The sequence below is a fragment of the Ipomoea nil genome, unplaced genomic scaffold (assembly GCF_001879475.1).
Source record: "Ipomoea nil cultivar Tokyo-kokei standard unplaced genomic scaffold, Asagao_1.1 scaffold1250, whole genome shotgun sequence".
Classification (NCBI taxonomy): Eukaryota; Viridiplantae; Streptophyta; class Magnoliopsida; order Solanales; family Convolvulaceae; genus Ipomoea; species Ipomoea nil.
The window spans coordinates 566,978-592,798 of NW_017617678.1; the positions used below are offsets into that span (position 1 = coordinate 566,978).

At 35.0% G+C, this 25,821-nt stretch overlaps 1 protein-coding gene across 1 annotated transcript; it reads right to left on the bottom strand.

Annotated features, from left to right (window-relative positions):
* Nucleotides 1-22,722: 22,722 nt before the first annotated feature.
* LOC109184099 lies at nt 22,723-23,190 on the bottom strand. Its single transcript, XM_019334141.1, has one exon. It carries the CDS (start codon nt 23,188-23,190, stop codon nt 22,723-22,725), a length of 468 nt encoding a protein of 155 aa, XP_019189686.1.
* Between the last annotated feature and the right edge of the window lie 2,631 nt (nt 23,191-25,821).

Genomic DNA, 25,821 nt, shown 5'->3' on the forward strand with positions numbered 1-25,821 from the left:
ATCATTTATTTAAACATATATTTATTTTTAGAAAAATAGTTATAATTAATTAAATAAATGCATATATATATATATATATATATATATATATATATATATATATATATATATATATATATATATAGAATGGATCAGGTGCGGGTATAGCTTCCCGTGCGGTTAGATTTGAAGCGTTGATCAAATTCAAATCAGCGGTTCAAATCAATATTAAAAAAAATGCGTGTCTGGAAGAAAGAAGCATAAGCTAAAAATGGCGCACTTTAAGTGATAGAAACACACACCTTAAGTGTTAAAACAACGCACCTTAAGTATTAATTAAGCTCAACTAAGTATTAAATTCAAATCCCAAATAGCTACCAAAGTACTAACCTTACAAAATTATGTCTAATAACATGAGAGAAAACCTCTTAATAATATATCCTCTTTTGTTGAGAAAACCCCTTTGCAACTAACTGAACATTGAATCTTTCCTTTTTTTTCTTTTTTTTTTTTTTTAAATACGGGTGGCTTTCCTATAGAGTCACTTGCACCCTATAGCCTTCTTGCCTTGAGGAAGCTGAACTAGCTAACTTCCAGGTATGATTCTTATGTAAAGACTTCATCTCCTCAGTCATACTTTTCATCCTTTTATCTTTTTCCTGGCTAGAAACAGGCTCTTGAAAGATAATTGGATCATTATTAGCAACAAGAAGTGCAAAATAAACCATATCCTCAAACTCATACTTGTTAGGTGGTTTGACATTGGTGCGTCTCGGTCTATCTCTTGCTAAACAATAATCCTCTTAATTCTGTTAACTTGAACCTACCTACTACGGATGTGGAATCTGTAACTTTTTGAATCTCAATCATAGGTGGATTATTTGTTATGTAATTCAAAGGTACCTAATCTATATCTACTTCTACTATGCTAGAACCATCAACCAGTGCATCTCCTTTATTCGGTTGAAGCATGGAATTCTTTCTTAATATATTATGTCTCATTGGCAGACCTCAAGTACTTGATTTCTCTGCAACTTTAATTTGGTTCTCAACCTAAGCCTTCCACTGCTTGAATTTCTCAAAAACTTCGGAACCATTTACTAACTGGAAGTTTCTGGAAACTAGAAAATAGAAAACAGAAAACATGTTACTAGCACAATTTTCCATTTTGAAAACTGAAAATAATTTTTCAGTTTTCTAAAAAACTAGAACACTCTTCAGCTATCATATATTTAGTTATATGTCACTATAATCACATTACCATGATTACATTCATTATCTTATTTTACTTATCACTGTCTTCTATCTTTTCTACTTACTTTACTTATTTAAACATAACTTATTTGCTTATACTTTAAAGTTAGACATTATTTACATTATCAAAATTAAGAATTAAACTCTATATAATATTTTAGATTTTGATTGAACTCAATAGATTATGAGTTTGAATATTTTTAATTATGTTACCATCGTAATACAAGTTCGGTCCAGATATCGATATTGAAATCTCACATATATTAGGATTCAAAGTAAAAGTTATATATTCATATACATGTCATTCAAATGAATATATCCAAAAAATAATTTAAATATTAGCTCAAAAAATATTAATATTATCTAAACTAAATTTTAGGTGAACTTAGTAGGTTATTTGTTCGAATATATTTTTTAGTTATTATGTTATATATAGATATAAATTTTGTTTAGTTATCAAATGTAAAAATCTTACATATATTAGACTTAAAAGTAAAAAAAAAAATTAAATTTATTCCATTTAAACCAAACATATGTAATAATATTTTAAATATAAGATCAAAAAATCACTCAAAATTAAACTTGTGTAAATTTTATAACATTAATGTAAAAAAAAAAATGAAAAAATTAAGTGTTAGTAAACAAGTTTTCTGAACAGAAAACAAAGAATGAAAACTTAAAAATTAGAAAACAGAAAACAGAGGACATGTAACAGTTTTCTGTTAGTAAACGGACCCGAATTGATATTTCTGTTTTAAGAAATACACCCAAATTTTTCTAGAAAAATCATCAGTAAACGTAACATAATATTGAGAGCCACCCACTAAAGGTTCCCTGGCAGGTCCCCAAACATAATAATGCACATAATCTAGAATCCCTTTAGTTTTATACTTCCTAGTAGAAAAACTGGTTCTGGACTCTTTTCCAAGGATACAGAACTCACAGAAATCTCGCTTACAACATTTAACTCCTTTTAACGGAAAATTATTCTGTGAGCACGTGCCACCTTGCAAGGTGGGCACGGTTCTATATCCATAATTTCTATAATGTACATTCATAATTTCTATACTATAGATCCATAATTTCTATACTGTAGATTCATAAAATGTATACTTTAGATTCCAATTGTTGAACTCTGTTTTCAAAAATCAGAGAACTATATGTTCATAATTTGATAACTATACAGTTTAGAAATTATGAATTTACAGTACAGAAATTATGAATCTACAGTACAGATATTATGAATCTGCAATATAGAAATTATGAATCTACTATATAGAAATTATGAATCTACTGTATTTAATTTATGAATCTACGGTTTAGAAATTATGAATCTAAAGTATAAATTTTATGAATCTATAGTATAGAAATTATGGATCTACAGTATAGAAATTATGAATCTACAGTATATAAATTATGGATATGGAACCGTGCCCACCTTGCAAGGTGGGCACGTGCTCACAACATAACGTTCCCCTTTTAGCAGACTCCTTTTGTGTAAATTCAGATAAAACACGTTCACCAAGATCATCCAAACGTAAATGCCACAACCTAGTAGTATTATCACTAGACTCAACGTAATGTGTTCCACCTACAATAGTACTACCCAACAACCTATAAATGTTTCCCATGTTCTTTTTCTCTTTCATCACAGTTAGAACACCCTTACTTATTTTAGTGGATTCTTTATCACTTTTAGATGTATGAATAAAACCATTAGCATGCAAACTTCCAAGGGAAATTAGGTTCTTGGTTAACCCTGGTATATGTCTGACATCATGTAAAGTTCTGACAATACCATCATACATCTTGATGTTAATATCACCAATACCCACAATATTATGACATGTATCATCACCTAGAAAAATAGAACCAAAAGTACTTAGCCTATAGGTTGTGAACCTATTACGCGTAATATGATAGGAGCATCTCAGTCTAGGATCCAAGCATCTGAAAACTAAATCGATGAAACTGCTAGAACATCACCTTCACTATAATCTGAGTCATCAACCTGTACTTGTGGCACCAAATTGTCTTGTTGCTTCTTCAACTTTGGACATGCAATCTCTTTTCACGTGCCAAACTCCTTGCACTTGTGGCACTAAATTGTCTTGTTGTTTCTAGACTTAGACCTAGAGTCTCTCTTCCCAGAATTATCCTTCACAGAATTCCTTCTCTTAGTATACAAACTGTCCACAACAGAGCCCTATCATGCTTTCTACCTGCTTTGATTATGAGCTAGTGCTACAGAGATCTCATTCAATTTAATTGTGACTTTCTCGTATGTAAGAGTAGTCACCAAATGTTCAAAGGAAAGAAGTAGAGAACATAGCAAGAATAGGGTTTAATCTCATCCATTGATTCAGTCCAGATCAAGTGTCAGAATGAAGCTATCTAAAAAATGCGGTGGCATTATGGTAATTTTGTGTAAGGAAATTTATTTTTTTTGTCTTTCAGAACATTTTTTTTTCCTTCTTACAGAGCACAATGTTATACCCTTTAGAGCACAATGTTGTGCCTTTCAGAGCACACTGATGTGCCTTTCAGAGCACATTAATTTTCTTCGAGTGCACATTGTTACCATCCATATCAGATTAAATTGTTGAGCCTTCTAGAGCATATTGTTGTTCCTTCTAGAGCACATTGTTGTGCTTTCGAAGTGTATATTGTTTTGCCTTAGAGAACACATTGTTGAGCTTTTCAGAGCACATTGTTGAGCCTTCTAAATCACATTGTTGTGCCTTCGAAGTGCATATTGTTTTACCTTGGACTACACATTGTTGAGCCTTGCAGAGCACATTGTTGTGTCTTCGAAGTGCATATTGTCTTACCTTAGACTATACATTGTTGAACCTTCCAAAGCATTTTGTTGAGCCTTCAAGAGGTTGCGAACTTTTTTCAAAAATGATAAGTTAATATTGCTCACTAATTACTAATTTGAGTTGAATCTTGTTTGCTCCTTTATTATTTATGGTTGTTTATGATTTGTGTTTAAGATCCTATATTAAATTTAGGTCATGTTTGATAAAATAGTTAGTTTATCAATCAATTTTAGCTTATTTGACCACTATTAGCTATTTGACTTGGTTAAAAAATTAATATAAGTATTTGGTTAATTAGCTTTTTTAAACTCCAAAATGCTAAAATTCAAAAATCTGCTCAAAGCAACTTTTTTAATTAGCTTTTTTTAGAAAAGAAATTATACCAAATAACTAACAGCTAATTTATCAAACACCTTTCTACAATCAGCTAATGTTATCAACTAGTCATACCCTCTAACCCAATCAGCTAACAGCCATTTACCAAATAGGGCCTTAGTCTTTTCAATAATTGCTTCACGTCTTTGTGCCTCCAGTACACATTTTTATCTTCCAATGCAATATTGTTGTGCCTTCTGGTGCTTATTGTCGGGGATCGTAGGAGGTAATTTTTTTCTTTTAAAGAGGACTTGATCTAAGGGTGATATTTATCAGCATAACCTGAGAACCAACCTTAATCTACGAACCTGTGAACTTATGAAGGATTGCACCGCTACGGTTCCCGGACATGCTTTGAGGACCTTGCGGTGAAATATATAGTAAGTACGGTATAACTATATAGTAAGTGCAGTGCAATTCTTCTTAAATTCACATGTTCGCACGTTAAGGTTAGTTCGCACCTGATTATATATATATATATATATATGGGCGGATGCAAGTGTTGTTATGGGTGGCCTTGGCCCTCCGCCCCACCCCCAATTTTTTTAATATTATACATAATATTAAATTTTTTAAAAATATTATATAGAATATTAAAATTTTGTTGTTCCTTCCAAATATTTGGCCCCTCCCACTTAAATTAATCTCAGATTAAGTTATAAATTTCTTAATCTTCTCAACTTTTTCAGTTCTCTCCCGTTTCAAATTATGTCTTCCCTATATTGTTGTCTCACATTCAAATTAAACATCATTTAACTTACCTACTAGTTTCTCTCACTAGAACCATATGGCATATATGCTATAACAAGATAATTTGTCATTAAAATCTATGCATTTTTTTCAAGTTAATTTTTGTTTTGTTTTGTTTTTTTTTTTTTTTGTTTTGTTTTGTTTTTTTTTTTTTTTCTAATTGTACTACTTGTTTGGTTAATTTTTGTTTCATATTCTATTGTTTATTTTAAATAGTTGTTTTGTTTGATTCTAAATAATGGATATCATGGTGCATTTGTTTGGTTAATTGTACAATTTGTGGTTATGTGATAAATTTTGTATTTAATTTAACATGCATAATAATGTAAAAATTGTGTAGTATATGTATTTGAGAAAACAATTGCTATTATGTTATGTTGTGAAGAAAGTATCTTTCAAGAAATAATCAATAGTCTTTTAAAACACGCGTGAATGTTCATTCTTTTCAACCGTACAAGCAACGTGCATTGAAAAGCATATTACAAAATAATTTAATATAGATTCAATTATAAATGATTTATTCTAAACTTTATTAAATTTGAAATGTAATGATTAATTTGAAATATATTAACTCGATATCAATATTTGATTTAGAACTTCAACCATAGTAGTAGGCCCCCAGCAATGGTCCTCCGACTATACTGATTTTCTAAAATTAGTCCTCGACTTTTAATTTAGACACTTTAGGTCCCTTGACTTTCAATTTTTTTCCAATTGAGATCCTTTCGTCAGAATACGATTAATTAGACTTTAAATGAATGGGTAAACTCGTCCTTTCACCTGCCTATTTATTATTCTTCGTATTTCGCTGTTATACCTTGTAAACATCTCAATAATGAAGAAACGCACACATGAGCAGTCAATAAATAGGGAACGGCGAGGAACATTCTAGAACTTCGACTGAGATTATCTTCATATATATCGCTTATACAAGGGAGAAATATGAAGAATACTACATAGGCAGGTGAAAGGACGAGTTTACCCCTACATTTAAAGTTCAATTAATTGTATTCTGACGAAAGGACCTCAATTGGAAAGAAATTGAAAGTCAAGGGACCTAAAGTGTCCAAATTAAAAGTTGGGGTCTAATTTTGAAAAATCAATATAGTCACAGGACCATTGCTGGAATTAACTTTCTCTCTCTCTCTCTATATATATATATATATATATATATATATATATATATATATATATATATATATATATATATATATATATATGATTATTTTCAAATACAAACCCCCCTTAAACTACAAATTGTGTGCATGTATGTATGTTAATGTGTGCACGAGCTAATCCCAGATATTGTTGGCAGTGTGCCCAGTGTGCATGTTAGTAGGTTAATGTGTGCACGAGCTTTGATGAATAGTCATGATTTTATTTCCTACGCACTGTGTGCATGTAAGTATGTTAATGTATGCACCAGCTTTGATGAACAGTTGTGATTTTTCCTCCTACGCGTTGTGTGCATGTAAGCTCAAGTTTATATTTTAAGGGGGGTTTATATTTTAAGGGGGTTTGTATTTGAATGTAACCATATATATATATATATATATATATATATATATATATATATATATATATATATATATATATATATATTGAATCCGGTGCACCCCCTAGTTGGATGAGTTCGTGACCACACTCCCTGGTCGTTGATTTATTTTGATCAATGGTTCGGATGATGTTATGTTTATTCCACATGTGCGCGTATTTCTTAAGGAAAGCTGGGGTGGTTTTGTCATTTGGCTTATGCTTTTATTATCTAATTGCTTTATTTCCGTCGTATGGGTAGTGATTTATTAGTCTTTCCTTTCATTTTCTACGCTCTGCTCTCGGTGGAATCTGTACCCCCGCGCATCTCATCTCCCTTGTCGATTCTTCTTCCTCTGTTCGAAGCCTCGCAGCGATTACCCGGTGTCAAAGTCTCCATGGTTGGGTCTAGCAGGATGCAGTCCAAGCGGATTAGGGGGATATCATCTTCGTCAGGTACGAGTTCTATTTTTCGCCTTTTTTTTTGTTTGTTTTGTGGGGGTTTTTCCTGATTTTGGTTAGTTTGTTACTGTAGAGAAGGGGATTGGGTTGGGATTTAGGGTTTTTGATTACTTGTGCGTTTGAAGTTGATGGTTTTGTGTTTTTTCTTGGGGGTTATCACAGGTTGATTGTGTTCGTCGCTGTACGTAGGGTTTTGGGGGGGGGGGGGGTACGAGTGTGATTGCGGGTATTTGTTTGATTTTTGGGTCAGGGATTGGGGGATTTGCAGTTTAGGTTTTTTTCTGTGCGTAGTGGTGACTCATTATGTGCATGTTGCGCTAATCTGGACTTGACATTACAGGATTTTTAATTTAGGTGCCTGGTCTGTGCATAGTGGTGCACTACCATGTGCGTGGTGGGGTTAATGTGGTCTGGACATTACATTTTTATTTTTATACATATTTTCTTTGGTAGTTGCTCATGGAGTTGATATTCTATGGTGTTTTGGTTTGGGGTTTGGGATTGTGCATCATGTGTGTTTTGTTTTCTGTTGTTTTACTTCACACATCACCGTGGTGGGTTTTATTTACATTGCATAGGTGAAGTTAAATTAAAGTTGTAAGGTTGAATTACTCTAGAAAAAATAAGTTTAATTCATATGTGTTGCATTAAATCTCTTCGTGTAGTTGTATTTACAATGTGAAGTTAAATTCAATTTGTAAGGTTGGTTTGCACCAAAAAAAAATATGTTTAAGTGGTATGTATTATCATTTTCATTTAGAAAAGTCTATTGTGGGGGCTTAGAATGTTTGGTTACTTGGTCTGTGCGTAGGGGTGACTCACTAGGTGCATGTTGCGTTAATCTGGACGTGGCATTACAGGTTTACTTACAGCTTTATGGTATGTGTTCGATTGCAGGGGTGGGGTTTTTTTTACTCTGGTGTTTCGTTTTCGTTGTTATATTTTGGGGTTTCCTTTTTTTTTTTTTTGTGGGGGTGGGGGGGGGGGGGGGGTTGTCGCTGCTTGTGTGCTTTTTGATGGTGGCCGGACTATGGCAGTTTGAGTAGGCGAGGCGGGTGGAGCTACTTTTTATTTCCTGGTTCCCGAGGTGTATAGTCGCGTTTCAGCATACTCTGTGCGTGGTCGATTTATGGCATGTGCATTTTACTGTGTAACTACATATTGTTTGGTTGGGGATTTTGGAGGGTAGTTTTTTCATGTGCGTTTGTTACTGTTTGGTGGTGCATACTAATTCATATGTCCATATATTAAATTCTCCCTTTTACTACTCGTCTTTGTTAAGCAATAGTTGGATTCTAACATTGTAGACGGCTGATGAGATTTTTGCTGACTACGGCGTGTTTGCTATGTGTCACATGGAGTCGTATGTCAGACAGCCGTTCGCTTCATGGGACTGGGGACTTCGTAGGGGTGATGCACGGGCCATGCTTGCACTACGCGTGCGCTTTTCGTACGAAATTCTACTATTTCTTGCTAACACACACCGTGTATCGAATATCAGTTGTGTTGTGGGTTCCAGAGGCATGCTCGTTGACACCTTATATGCTGCTTAAAATACTTTATGTTTGTCTCTTCATTCTTATTACGATGACTTTTGATGTATTTTGTTTATTTTAGTTAATTTGAACCGTTTTTTTAAATCAACTCTGTGTAATGCAATTTCCACTCTCGTCGTATTCATTTTTTAACAATTTGCTTGTGGTATTCTATTCCATGTTAATGTTCATATCTGCAGACGCACATGATTCTCCAAGCATACGCACATACACGCACACACCTTCACACATACTCACACACACCAACATGTATTAAAAAAAAACCCGTGGCATAGTAAATCAACCAAATAAATACCCATACGGGTCTAATTCAATATTAATGAACTAACAATATCATTCCACGCACACACATAATAATAATTGCGGATACAAAATGAATGACAAACCAATTCCAAACCCCTTGTAGGACCAAATAGTGGGTGCACAGTTCTGTATTGGCGTGTGCATGTTACTAGTTTTATGGTTTGTGCTTAGAATACCATCAGTTTGTGCATTTTACTGTCACATGTGATTTTGGTGTGTCGATGGTATAATATTGTTTATGTTTTTGAGTTTGATTAGGGATCTTTGGTGCTTACAGTGAGCATGAGTTTTAATCGGTTTTCAAGATTCATTTTATCTTAGGGATATAATGTTTTGCTTTTTATAAATCGCGGTAGGGGAATATTTTTAATCGGGGATGTGTTGACACTGGTTTGTGCGCAGTTGAATGTTGGCGTGTGCATTTTACTGTTTTTGCCCTTTAATCGGGTACGGTGCACAAACCTACCAACAATCACGCACACACTAGTGTCTATAAAAAATACGTTTCATAGCAGACCAACCAAATAATACCTATACCGTCTAATTCATTCAAAATGAACTAACAATATCATTACACGCACATCCCTTTATAATAATTATTTTGGATACAAAATGAAAAACAAACAAATTCCAAACCCCCATAATCTACAACATGCACATGCCAATTTAAACGCACGCACACACCAATAGTCTACCCATTACCCAACTGTTTTTGCATTCTTCTTTTTAATAAAAATCAGAAACAAAAACCCCCCAATTGTTTCGTGTTCCCGTTACATATTAATTGTTCAAAACACATCAACAAAACACAATAACAAATGCGTTAAATGTTTCGTACGCACACGCGTAGGTCCACAATGCACAAACCGACGTTCAAAATCAATTTACAATCGAAAACAGCATCACCTACCCGTGTTACAATCCAAACCCACCTATTTAAAATATGTCCTTATTTACATTATATTCCTCATTCAATCTCATCCATCCATTACAAATTAACAAATGGATGGAATGTCTACGCACATACTATTTGCTGTCTACGCAACATCCCGCCATCCTATCGGTCAAACAAATAACCTTGTACGCACCCACCTGAACACGAACACGCTACGCACGTCAATGGAGTACTACTTCGTCCAACAACCACACACCCCTCCCACCCCCACCGGGGGAAAAAACCCATTATTCAGTATATGCATAGACGTTGACATGTGAATGCATTTACCGGTGTGCTCCAGTGTTGTTCCTGCCCTCCCACCGCTTCATTTTCTCCTTTAGCATTGTCCACGCCACGTTCACTTCTTCAAACTTTGTAATAATTGAAACTATTAATTTCCATCCACAAATCCCTAAAATAATGCTTCACATTCCAATAATATTATGTCCATAAATAAATTAGAATTACAATTACTAATATAACCTTTACATTGGTAAATGTCCTTAATTACTACCCTAATTTCTTATAATCTCAACCATTGATGGAAATTGAATCAATGGATATTAGGAGGCCTCATGGTCTCATCTATTAGAGGGGGTACGTGCACCGGATTCGAAGCCTATATATATATATATATATATATATATATATATATATATATATATATATATATATATATATATATATATATATATATATATATATATATATATATATATATATATATATATATATATATATATACTAATAAGAGCCCAAGAGAGTTAAGCCTATAATGGGTAGAAAAAATGGCGGTCAATTTTTTTAATCGAATGAATGGCTCAGATTGATCAGATTTTAATTTTTCTTTAAGATTTCCTAATTTATCCTCAATGAATATGATTATCCGTTAACTTTCCCGTTAAATATTATCTTTTCTGTTAATTTCTGTTAGTTCACCGTTAACTTACTCATTGATTTAAATAAGAAAGGTCTTAAGTTCGAACCACATCCCAATCGAAATTGACATAATTAGTACTCTATTTTACTCTTATTAAATTATAAATAATAATTTAGTAGCAACAACAAAAAATAATACATATGCATTTCTTTAATTTAGAATTATGTGTCTACAATGTCTTTATTCAAAAAAATTTATTTATTATCAATAAATTAAATAAGAGAAATAATTTCATAAGTTATATTGTATTTATTTTTCTCCAATATAAAAATTCTTTACATTCAAATTCATCAATTGATTATATTCGCTACATTGTCCCTACAATGTCTTTATTAAAAAAATTATTCATTATCAATAAATTAATTAAGAGAAATAATTTTATTAGTTATATTGTCTTTATATTTCTCCAATGTAAAAATTCTTTACATTCAAATTCAATTCATCAATTGATTATATTCACTACATTGCCTATTATCTTTTTTGTGCACTATTTTTTAATTAAATATCAAAGTTATAATACAAAATAATGTTATATATTTATTTACCAAGTATTTTATTAATGCCATGAAAAAATTAAAAAAATATATAATTAATAAAGTCAATCATATTAACTACTTGAGAGATTTGTTGACAAAGAGAGTGTTCAAATCACACAACAAATTGAAGTGAGAACTACCTCGCAATGTCCTTGTTTGACATCAGCAGTTAGGCGGTTTGCGGTTAGCGTTAGTGGATTATATTAGCGAATTTGACCAGCGAATTATATTAACCGTGGGTAAAAAGATATTTGAAAAAATTAACTGTTTAGATTAACATGAAAATGACCTAAAGGTATATATATATATATATATATATATATATATATATATATATATATATATATATATATATATATATATATATATATATATATATATATATATATATATATGTAATAATAATAATAATAATAATTGTTTTTAAAAAAATAAAAATAAATAAAAATATATAATTAAGCCTATCATATTAACTATTTGGAGGATTAATTGACAAAAAGAGTATTCAAATCACACAATAAATTGAAATAGAAAACTATCTCGCAATGTCCTTGTTTGGCAATCAGCAGTTAGCTCTTAAATAATAGTATGCTCTAATTTTTGTTTGCTCTCTCTTATGTCCTGTATTTGGTTTCAACCATACCTATACAATTATTTTATTGACAATTATAATCACTCTTGGCTATATTATCTTGTATTTGTAAACTTAGATTTGCCTATTTAAATACGTAAATTTAACATTCAATTATCTATGCATGAACAATTCCAATAAAATCTTGTCTTGATATACTTTAAAGTACTTATTTGAAAAAAAAAATATTAGGCATTATCCCAATCGCGCAATGCGCGTAAAAAACTAGTATATATATATATATATATATATATATATATATATATATATATATATATATATATATATATATATATATATAAGGGTACATGTGTAGGGAGGTGTTCCCGTGCGGTTGTGCGAAAGACGCACCTTAAGCATTAAAATGGCGCACCTTAAGTACACAAATCACGCACCTTAAGTACACAAACCACGCACCTTAAGAATACAAATCACGCACCTAAGGTTTTAAAATTGTTCACCTTAAGTTTAACACAACTGATGCACCTTAAGCATTCAAATCACGCAGCTTAAGAAGGAAAACAACACACCTTAAGAAGGAAACTCACGCACCTTAAATTTCAACAACTACTTACATTAAGCACAAAAACTCACGCACCTTAAGCACAAAACCCACGCACCTCAAACACAAAACTCACGCACCTTAAGCACAAAACTCACGCACCTCAAACACAAAACTCACGCACCTTAAGCACAAAACTCACACACTTTAAGTTTCAACAACTACTCACATTAAGTACACAACCCACACAGCATAAGCACAAACTCACGCACCTTAAGCACAAAATCCAGGCACCTTAAGCACAAAACTCACCCACCTTAAGAACAAAACTCACCCACCTTAAATTTGATCTAGATGCAAACATTACCAAATTGCCACCATGTTTTTTATTTTTTTTTTTTTAAATTTGGGTATTCCTGAACGTTGATTTAATCCAAATCAATGGCTCTCCTCTCACTGCACAACCGCACATGGGCACATCAACCGCACCAGAAGCTAAATATATATATATATATATATATATATATATATATATATATATATATATATATATATATATATATATATATATATATATATATATATATATATATATATATATATGTATATATATATATGTATATATATATATATATATATATATACATATATATATATATATATATATATATATATATATATATATATATATATTTATTTATTTATTTATTTATTTATTTATTTATTTTTATTTATTTATTTATAGAGGAGTGCGTTCAGGTGCGAACTGTCCGCCCATGAAAGAAATGAGAACACATGTCATTCGTTCATGTGTCTAGATCTAACGGATGAGAAACACTGATTTTTTTTTTTAAAAAAAATGCGGTGACATTTTTGTAAATAATTGAACATCGAAGTGCAAGTAAAATGTATTACAAGTGCAAGTAGCAATTTTATATAGTGCACCTCAGTGCAAGTAAAATGTATTCCAAGTGCATGTAAAATGTACTATAGGTGCAAGTAAAATTTACATTGAGCATCAATACTAAGTGCACCTAACGTTATAACTAGGTGCACCTAACGTTATAATTAGTTGCGCTTAGGTGCACGAATGTTAACAAGGTAAATTACTTGCACTTCTAAGTGAAAGTAGGTGCACTTTTAAGTTATTTTACTTACAAAGGTGCACCAGCTGTTTGCATTTATAACACATTTGCTCGAACCAAAGTTTGAATTATTTATGAAAATGTCACTTTATCTTTTTTTTTTTTAAATTATTGTTGATTTAGACATGTGAACGGCTGTGAGTTATTTCTTATTTCTTTCTAGGACGACTATTCGCATTATAGTGTGCCCCTATATATATATATATATATATAGAGGGACGCACTCAGGTGCGAATAAGTGCCCAGGAAGGAAATGCGAACGAATCAGCGCGTGACACGTGTCCAGATCTAATAACTTAAAAAAAAATGCGATGGCATTTTCGTAAATAATTGAACATCGAAGTGCAAGTAAAATCTCTTATAAGTGCACCTATTTTCACCTATAAGTGCATGTAATTTTGCCTTGTTAGCATTCACTTTCCGCAACCATTCATGCACCTGGGTGTGCTTATAACTATATGTGCAACTATTTATAACTATAGGTGCAACTACTTATAACTATATGTGCACCTTCTTTCACCTATAAGTGCATGTAATTGTCTTGTTAACATTCATTGATCTGAATTCAGCGGGTAGTAATACTCCTAAAAACCACTCGCAAACATTCATACACCTAGATGCAACTACTTATACCTATGTGTGCAACTACTTAGAACTATAGGTGCAACTACTTAGAACTATAAGTGCAACTAAGTATTGATGCTCAGTGTAAATTTTTACTTGCACCTATAATACATTTTACATGCACTTGTAATACATTTTACTTGCACTTCGATGTTCAATTATTTACGAAAATACCACCGCGTTTTTTTAAAAAATCAGTGTTTCTCATCCATTAGATCTGGACACGTGGACGAACAGCATCCATTCCTATTTCGCGCCTGGGAGAACCGTTCGCACCCGAGTGCAACTATATATATATATATACACTACTGTACCAATCAAAAATAAAAAATGGGTGCACGCGTTTTCCAGTCTATTGACAGGTTGTGATAAGAGAAAGAGAGTTGTACCCCTCTTCGTAAAAGCCTTATATTTGCTTTCGGTCTGGACGCATGACGGCGTCGTCGCACCCTCTACCCTACGTGTTATTCCAACCCTTTTGCAGGGATACATATGTTTGTTGTTCATGAGGCATGAGCTAGCTGCCATGTGTGCGTCTATGCTTGCTTCTTATACATTTATCATCAATTCCCTGTCTTCCCTCCTGCGGACCACGCATTCATCGCACAAATAATGGAAAATAGACTTTCAAATTGATGGCATTACACTATGAGTCTTTTTTTTTTGAATGCAACTAGCTCTATTACAATGTAATATCTATTCATATACTTTCTCAACCTACTGAAATACAAAGAGCTAATAACACCTCCACTGAGGCTCGAACTCACAACCTTCCAAATAAATGTCCAACCCAGGTACCATTAGACCACATAGTCCTGGTATTACACTATGAGTCTATTTGATAAGAAAATTTAATTTTATTTTAGGAATTTAAAATGTGAAAGAATTATTCTTACATTTGATGGAGTCTTGACTTAAAAAAGGTTTAGGTCAATTAGAAATTATATTTTTTACAATCAAGAAAAAAAAATTGCCTATGGCAATAAATTCTTTTTCCAAGGTGATTTTGTTTAGGTGGGCAAATAATATTTATCCCTTTCTCTGCCAAGTTTAAAAAAAAAAAAAAAAAAAAAAAAAAAAAAAAAAAACCTCTAATAAATGTACATATTTGTCTCTTGCTTTACCTATATATTTGAAGAAAGATAAAGTTCATCATCGAAAAAAAATATTTCAACTCACAATAAAAGATTGCAACTCATTAAAAAAGTGTGTATATCGTTACTATCGATTTTACGACAAAAGAAGTCAAGAACGGGCTAACACAACCACTCAAGTCGCAAAGGATAACAATGAAATAGCTGAAGTAGAGTGGATAAGCTCAATTCTCATAATTACATCACATAAATTTAAGAAGGTAATTAACCTCTATTATTAAAGTCCTCATTATTAGAAAAAGAACTCAAGAACCAGGTTGCATTTTAGTTGTTTGACTTGGACAAACAACTAAAGTTGACCAAACAAGTCAAACTTTGGCTAATTAATTAGTTTATTAAGTATTTAGGTTGATAAAAGAAAGCTAGATTGGATCGGTTTATCTCATCATAAGTTTGAGGGCGAGTTTATTAGGTGTAGAATATAATCCAATATATATATATATATATATATATATATATATATATATATATATATATATATATATATATATATATCTCCACAATTGCATTGCACTCTCTATTATTTTAAAAGTGACACTTTTTTCTCTATCTCCATGTTAAATAGCTTAGCTAGTTTTTAGATTGTTAAGAATAAGGGCAAAATAGGTATTTTAAGTCACTTTCCTTAGCTTCCCCAACAAATATTTCTTATATATAGGAATCGAAATAAATGCAAAAAGAACAGAAGTCATTTGCAAATATTTTAATTATAATTTTAAACTAAAGGTTGTAACAGAATTAAGATCGACTTAATACAAATTAAATTTAACAATAATGAATTATTTGTGTCTAACGCTTAATTCTGTTGCTAGCATTAATTTTGTTGATAACATTATATTAAAATTATAATTATAATATTTACAAATAGTGTTTGTTATTTTGATTCTCACATATAAGCAATATAATTTTTGTTGAAGAAGAAAAATAAATGAAATACTTATTTTACACTTATTTTTAACAACCAAAATAGGGGTAAAGGGAGGGCATGCTATAAGTAATTAAGTATATAACTTAAGTAGAAAAGGTGTCATTTTTCAATATTATTATTATTATTATTATTATTATTATTATTATTATTATTATTATTATTATTATTATTATTATTATTATTATTATATATTTTTTGGTCAATGTGAGACACAACTATGCTAAGTACATTTATTTTCTTTTCGCCGTGGCTTATGTGAAGTGAAAAAAATTTCACAACAACACAGGAAACATATTACTGACAAAAACTCATGATTCTCAGACGTGAATTGGACAACGTAATATTTAGAAGCTGTACTCCATAATAGTTAGAAATTAAATACGCAGTATTTTCTTTAAAAAAAAAAAATTATTGAGACAATTAAACTTAATAGTACTTTGTTGCACTACTAGAAAATAGAAATTCCTATGTATAGGTTAACGATAATAATCTTGTTAGGACTCTAGTATTAGTAGTCTAGTAGAACTCTTTTATACTTGTCTTTTATCTCTTCTATATTAGTATTGTACAGATGATTATTCGTTCTAGTTAATCAATATAATCCTCATCTGGTATCATATCTAGGTTTCTTTCCATGGCAGCTTTGGGTAGGAATGACGATGGATCTGTTCGTGATTCTTCTGAACGGACCGTCTCCGAAGTTGCCTCCACCCCCATTTATCCGTCTCCGAGCTTATCCAGTGCTCATCACTTTGTGTCGATTAAGCTCACCGCTCATAACTATCTGTTCTGGCGCACCCAGATGCTCCCGTTTCTCGAAGGACAGGGAGTGTTGGGATTTGTTGATGGCTCGCTGGAGTGTCCGGAGGCCGCCTCGCCGGAGTCCTCGACGACGGACAGTGGCGGCACTGCCTCGGCAGTAGGGTCGCCGGTGGTGCAGTGGCGCCGGCAGGACAAAGCTGTCCTGTCTCTCTTGATCTCGTCCCTGTCGGACGAGATGCTCCCATTGGCGGTGGGCCGGGCGACGTCGCATGAGTTGTGGTTGGCAATTGAGCAAGAGCTCGGCTCGGCAACGCGGTCTCGCGCGGTTCATCTGCTCAGTGAGCTACAGCGTTTGTCGCAGGGAGCCTCATCAGTTTCTGATTATTTGAATCGGGCGCGGGTTTTGATTGAAGATTTGGCCCTTGCTGGGCGTCCGGTTCCTCTTGATGAGAAGAATATTTATGTCTTTCGTGGACTGCGGTCGAATCTCCGCCCGCTTGTTGCTCTGTTGACTCGTGGTGACCCGGTAACTCTCTCGGAACTTTCCGATTATTTGATTTCTCAGGAATATATCTGCGCAGGTGATGGTCCGGTTGGTGCGCCGGTGGCCTTGGCTGTTCATCGTGGTGGCCGAGGCGGTCGTGGCGGAGGCCGGTTCTCCCGAGGTGGCTCGGGCAGTGGGGGTTCCGGCGGCAGTGGCTCGGGCAGTGGCAGCCGTGGTCGCGGCGGCCGGGGCCGTGGCCGTGGTCGCGGCAGCCGGAGCCGTGGCCGTGGTCGCTCGGATGTCCGTTGTCAGATTTGTGACAAGGTTGGGCACTCGGCGGTGAATTGTTGGCGCCGTTACTCTGAGTCATCTGGTCCTCAGGCTAATGTGGTTTTTTCTAGTAGTGAGGGTGGTTCGGTTACCTCTCACCAGTGGTTTCCTGATACGGGGGCTACAAATCATGCCACTCCTGATTCCTCTCAGTTGATGTCCTCGGCGGGTTATGACGGTCCAGACACTCTACGAGTCGGCAGTGGTGAAGGTATGCCTATTTTTAGTGTTGGGTCTACTTCGATAGCCTCGTCTTCTAGGGTGTTTCGTTTAGATGATGTATTGCATGTTCCTGGTTTGTCTTCCTCTTTGATCTCTGTTCAACGCTTTGCTAAAGATAATCGTGTCTTTTTTGAGTTTCATCCTGACTGTTTTCTTGTGAAGGATCTCTTGACCAGGGAGGTGGTTTTTAAGGGGGGTACTTCTGGTGGCTTATATTCCTGGCCTGCGTCTCCTGCTCGTTCTGTTGCTTATGTTGCTGCGCGTGCTTCGTCCTCTACGTGGCACAAGCGGCTTGGTCACCCTCATACTCGGGTTCTTCGTCAGATTTTGCAGTCTTCTGGTGTTAGCAGTTTTAATTCTAGTGATTTATCTCGTTTATGTTCTTCGTGTCAGTTAGGGAAGTCATCCCGTTTTCCATTACCTCGTGTTGAAACTAAAACTACTTGTGTATTAGAATTGGTTTATACTGATATTTGGGGCCCTGCGCCTGTGCACTCTGTGAATGGTTTTCGTTACTTTGTTTTATTTGTGGATGACTTCTTACCCGTTTTATTTGGTTTTATCCGATGCGCTTAAAAACTGATATATATTCCATATTTGAACGGTTTCGGTCACTTGTTGAGCGCTCGTTTTCTCAAAAAATACTTTCTATTCAGTCTGATTTAGGGGGAGAGTACAAGAAACTTCACTCTACCTTTGAGTCTCTTGGCATTCGTCACAGACAGTCATGTGCATACACACATGAACAGAATGGGCGGGTAAAACGCCGTAATCGGCATATAGTTGAGACTGGTTTGGCCCTGATGGCTCAAGCGTCTATTCTCTCTCGTTTCTGGGACTATGCGTTTGAGACTGCTGTATACTTGATTAATAAAATGCCTACCAGTGTCTTAAACAATGAGTCTCCTCTCTTTCGTTTACACCGGTCCCCTCCGTCCTATTCTTTTTTGCGTGTCTTTGGGTGTCTGTGTTTTCTTTTATTACGTCCCTATAACCGTAATAAATTGGAGTACCGTTCTTCTCCTTGTGTGTTTTTAGGATACCCTGACTCTTTTCGTGGCTATCGTTGTCTGAATCCTATCACTAATAAGGTCTTTATCTGTCGCCATGTGCGATTCAATGAGTCCGTTTTTCCCTTTGCTGGCTCTGTTTCTTCGCAGGTGGTGTTTCGGCCTCCAGTGGTGCCGTGGGGTGTTGCCCCCATCGTTCCTGTTTCTTCTTCTGTTGCGGAGCCTGTAGATGATGCGCCGGTTCCGGGTATGTCCTCTGGTCCGGTTGACTCTGTCTCCACTGAACGGACTGTTTCGGCCGTTCCTAAGCCTTCTCGTGGCCGGCCTCGTGGTAGTAACAACAAGGTGGCAGGTCCGCGCTCTCATGTTATGGCGACGAGGAGTCGGGGCCCGCAGCAACATGTGGCTCTCGTTTCTGCTACTACTACTCCTGAGCCGACATGTTACTCTCAGGCTGTGGCGCATTCGGAATGGCGTGAGGCCATGGATGCTGAGTTTAATGCTCTACTTCAAAACCAGACTTGGAGTCTGGTCCCGTACACTCCAGGTAAGAATGTTGTGGGTTGCAAGTGGGTGTTTCGGGTGAAACGGAATGCTGATGGGTCTATTGAGCGACATAAGGCTTGTCTGGTGGCCAAAGGTTTTAATCAGGTCGCTGGTAAGGATTTCTTTGAGACTTTCAGTCCGGTGGTTAAGCCAACCACGGTTCGTCTTCTTCTATCACTGGCTCACTCCCGTGGTTGGTCCATTTGTCAGCTGGATGTCCACAACGCTTTTCTAAACGGTAACCTGGCGGAGACAGTGTATATGCGTCAGCCGCCTGGTTATGAGGATAAGTCTGTCCCTGATTATGTCTGCCATCTACAGCGTTCCTTGTATGGACTGAAGCAGGCCCCTCGTGCCTGGTTTACCCAGTTGCATGATTTTCTTATTTCTGTTGGTTTTGTTCCGTCCAAGACTGATGTTTCGCTGTTTATATATTCTGTCAGTGGTGTGCAGCTTTATTTTCTTGTGTATGTTGATGACATTTTAGTCATGGGAACAGACTCGAGCCGTGTTGATGGGCTTGTGGCTCAGCTTGCGCGTACATTCAAGATTCGGGACATGGGACCCCCGTCTTTCTTTCTTGGCATTGAGACGTTGCCTCTACATGATGGTATTCTTCTCTCTCAATGGCGTTATATACAGGATATTCTTAAGCGTGCAGGAATGGTTGACTGTAAGCCGGTTTCTACGCCTATTTCGGTCACTCGGTCTGATGATGATGATTCTACTCCGTTTGCTGATCCTACCCACTACCGTAGTATTGCGGGTGCACTTCAGTACCTGACGGTGACTAGGCCAGATTTGTCATATGCAGTTAACAGGCTTTGTCAGCGCATGCAGTCCCCCACTACTGCTGACTGGGCGGTTATGAAACGTGTTCTGCGGTATGTGAAAGGAACTCTTGGTATGGGTCTCTGTATTCGCAAGTCGGAGTCTCTTGCGTTGCATGCGTTCTCGGATTCGGATTGGGCAGGTAATCCGGATGACCGGAAATCTACAAGTGGTTTTGCAGTATTCTTGGGCTCCAATTTAGTTGCTTGGTCTTGTGGGAAGCAGCGGACAATGGCGCGGTGGCGCGGTCCTCTACTGAAGCCGAATATAAGGCGCTGGCTGATGTGGCAGCGGAGGTCACGTGGTTGGTTTCTTTGCTGCGCGAGATTGGCTTTCCTCCAGACTCTGCGCCGAGACTGTGGTGTGATAATCTTGGGACAACATACCTCTGTGCTAATCCGGTTTTTCATGCACGAACAAAGCATGTTGAAATTGATTATCACTTTGTTCGCGACAAGGTTGCCAAGAAGGAGTTGCAGGTTCATTTTATCTCCACGAAGGACCAGCTAGCTGATATTTTCACCAAGCCACTTGCATCTGCTCGGTTTTCATTGCTTCGGGACAAGCTCAATGTTTCGAATGCTCCACCTTGAGCTTGAGGGGGAGTGTTAGGACTCTAGTATTAGTAGTCTAGTAGAACTCTTTTATACTTGTCTTCTATCTCTTCTATATTAGTATTGTACAGATGATTATTCGTTCTAGTTAATCAATACAATCCTCCAATCTAACATACGAAATGAAGTTGTAGGACACAAAACAAATTAAATTAATTCCCATATATATATATATATATATATATATATATATATATATATATATATATATATGACTATATGTGTGGGTTCATTTAATTTGAGTCCTCACAAAATCAAAACCAAGATCTCGTCATGTGGACTTCTGAAAGTTCCGAGTACGAGTATTAATGTCTGGTGATATATATATCAAAGCCCCCTATTCCAAGGATTTTGTAGGCCAAATTTAAATTTCCACTGTCCTTTTGATCTCTCTCATCATTTTCTTTTCTTTTTTGGTCATGTCACAGTTAAATGTTCATGTCGTCATACATGAATATAGATAGATGTTTAACAAATGTTCGTACACTATCACGGTCTACCTCTTATAAGCATGCTAATCCTATATATATATATATATATATATATATATATATATATATATATATATATATATATATATATATATATGTATGCATGAATGTATATAGTTTTGTTTTTTTTTTTAATAAACATAAAATATTAGGAAGGAGAGGTGGATTAAATTAAATATCCATTTAAAGGTTATGATTAATTTAACGGATCAAACTCTATAGACACTAATTTATAATATAGAGTTGTTAATTACTTGCATGAACTCAAAAGCATATTATAGCATATAATTAAAGCTAAATGTGATGTGTCCACCCTCCATCTACGTCTCATAATCCAAACCCACAAAAATGCATATATAGGTTGCTTCTGTGTCTTTTCAATCTATCTTCATCCTCTAATGTTGAATTTCCAATCCCAAAGCCACCAAATCCCTGTTCGAAGAACATTTGGGAGGATATAAATCACGATAACTTAGACAGGACTGTGCACACAAGAGATTTGTTCACTTTGGTCATAATCTCTACATTGCCGCTGTCGAGTTTCGAACCTTAGTCTCTTCTCCTAAATACTGTCTACTAAACCAGTGAGCTAAGCATGTACATAAACCATTGCATATGATAATGATTATGGCTTTCACATGCATATGTTTTGAACTAAAGATAGCAATTAGTATATATAGTAGTTAGTTGACAATGAGGTTTAGCTGGAAAGGGATAACATGTAGTGTGATGCATATATATTACATGTCTTCATCATCATCATCATAATCATAATCATCATACCCCTCTTACAATATAATATATATATATAATAATGATAGACATATTACATGGCCAAAACTTATATGGTCTGCAGACATTCATTCCAAGCCTCTTCAATTCCGGCCTGCTGCTAGCTGGAATATTCTACCATGCACTAACTAATACTAAGATATATAATTTAAGGAATAATAATAATAATAAGTTGAAGCTAATTAAGTGTTGTTGACAATAATGTCTCATCACTTTCCTGTTTTGCCCTTCCAAAAGCCGCCGCCGCAGCTTCTCCTCTCCTTGTGGGATTTTGCGCTATGAACAGACGACTCTTCCTTTTCTCCTCCTCCTCCTCCATTCTTCTCCTTCTTCTTCTTCACAGATGATGATGGGTTCTTGCTGGTTTTGCAGTTTGGAACTGGGAAACTCTTGTCAGAATATCCATGATTCTTGCCCCTCATCATAACGATGGAATCTTTGTCGTTCTTGGAATGAATCTTTCCATTAACCCACCAGTGACTGGGGCCAGACGAGGCATCAGAAGCCATGGAATCATCGCTGTTTTCTTCTTCTGCTTCATAGGAATCTCCATTAACGTTGTTGGTGTTGAGGTGGTCGTCGTCTTCGTCGGTGGTGGGAGAGCCAATGTACATTGTCCAGCCGGATTCATTGCTGTGGCATTCTTCTGGGGCTCCGTAGACATGGGAAGACTCCATTGATAGGTGCAGCAATATGAGAGAATGGGTGGGAATGAATATAATGAAGCAGATGGATGGATAGAAGAAGGAATTTATGTAGTTGTTTCAAAACCACATGCGTGCTTTATTATTATTGCTGTATGTATCATGTATATGTGTTCTCACCTATACATACACCTCTCCACATACATACAACAAACATGCCTGCGTTGCACCTTTAAAAGCGACGTCTCCACTTAATTAAGTATTCATTTTAATCTAGTAAAGCCCAATAAAAGAAGTTATATATATTTAATTCATTAGGTAATTAAGTGTTGGATAGTAAATTGACAAGTCTAACAATTGGTGACTTAGAGATTGTTAGGCAGAGGCTAGTGGAAAGTCAAACTCAACACACTGCCTTCCTAAAATGCATAGCAATATACAAGAAAATAAAGTTGCTTCTTAATTGCTATGAGCTATAGCTCACGGGTTCAGTCTCAACAAGAATAAAATTAAAAGGGTGACTAGCATTTCCAAAAAAAAAAAAACCACTAATGGAAATTATTGAATTTTCGACCACATGAAAGTGATTTTAAATCAAGTCAAAAGCAAAAAGTGGTCAGAAATAGCAACAAAGGTTTTTCCCGATACCAAAAGTGGTCGGAACATGACTTTCGACTTGATTTAAGATCACTTTCAGGTGGTCGGAAATTCCATAATTTCCAGCAGTGAACAACTGTGACTAACAGACGACGGGAGGGGGAATAGAGGGAATGGTTGGAGGAAGGGTGGTAAAGGGTCAAGTCCAGAAATTAGTGGCTAGGGAGATTATTGAGCGGATGTCGGGGTGAAGGGTCAAGTCCAGTACCTTGCCTCTCGAAAATGTGATGAGAATATATAAAAAATAAAATATCTTTATTGTGAACTATATCTTTTGGTGTAATGGTAAGAGCTTGATTCCAAAAGCATTATAAATTTTTTTAATTAATTTCATTAGAAGTCATTTCTTACCAGCTGAATTAGGTATGCTCATTCCATTTGAACTGACAAATTGTACCACCACAGACCACCACAGAGTTGCTACAATTCATTGGAGAAAAAAAAATTGAGTGTTACCTATCTTTACTATATAAAGTAAAAGTATGAATGATATTACTTGCACCTATAATCTGTTAAACAAAATATGTAGCCTCTTATATAGTTCCATCTTATCAACTCCTAACAAAATCAATTAATTTGTGTTTAGTTAAACAAAAAATCAAGAAGAAGATTAGACACCCATAATTACGATGTTAGGTAGAAATCGGTCAAATCCAGTAATTGGTGATTAAAGAGATTTTTGGACTGAAGTCAGTGAAGAGTCAAGTCCAACACCCTGTGTCTTGAAAGCTTTTGACATGGCTTGATCCTAACAAGTGATATCAGTTCGAGTTCGAGTAAGAGCAGTTAAACTTGTTAGGAGGGGAAAAAGATATTGCATTTTCTTTTAAGCAAGAATGAATTATTAAGAGAAAAAAAGAAAGAGGGCTCAAATCTTAATGGAATAGCTGGATAAAATTTTACCACCTGGATGAGTACACAGCCATAATTTCCCTGACTTTACATCACCAGAGGGACAGCTAGAAGCTGTCAAAGATGACAGAGAAACCTGTCTTACAAAAGGCATAACCCCCCCAACCATCCCCCCATCCTCAACCATTTAAACCAGAAGCCCTCGAATAAATATGGAAGGACAAGATTGGGGTTGCTGTCATCACTTAGCCCACTGGGGTTTCAACAAGATATATACAAATCTTTACTTCTCTGTAACATGTGATTAATGTTAAGGGGCTGCCATTAATGCAAAATGCAGAGATTGCAAGCTCACCCTAAATGTGCTATACTGCTAAGAATACAAATACGTAGTATAAATTTATCTAGGAAAAGGTGTAATTTTTGTTCTTCAATTATTTCTTGTAAGCTGTTTTAGTCTCTAATTTTTTATCGTTGCAATATACATCTTTAACTATTCAAAAAGTTATACGGAGTAGTTTTAAACCATGGAGCAACAAAACAATTAAACTTTATTAAAATGATACTACTTAGTACATGTGTATTTTAATACTTTTTAATGTTTTTTCTTTTATTATAATCTTATTTAGTCTCGATACTTCATTTGTATGTAAAATAAATAAAAAAAAATATAATTTTAACAAGGTCGTGTAAGAAAAATAGGAACGATGTGCCACAATTGAAAAGGAAAATTTTAGGAAAGAAGGTTGTCAACTCTATTTTGCAAATGAAATATCAAAACTGACAATGTTAAGTATAAATGAAAGAACAAAGATAATACAATTTTAAAATATCCATGTACTAAGTAAAATATAAAAATGCAACTTAATTGTTTAAATAGTCAGGGGTATATATTGCAACGGTAAATAGTTAGGGACTAAAATCGCTAGCAAAGAATAATTGAGTGATAAAAATTACATCTTTCCCTTATATCTATATGTGTGTACATGCCCATCCTAATCACGGCTAAGAGCACCCTTATCAGTGCATATTTGGAGGATTTTAGAACAGTGTTGGTTGACAAAATGGAGAGAGAAGGTAAGAAAGAGACGAAATTGATTCATCTGCAAGCTTGAGGTTTTGGAACACTAACTTGAAGTGCCAAGCCGCAATGCC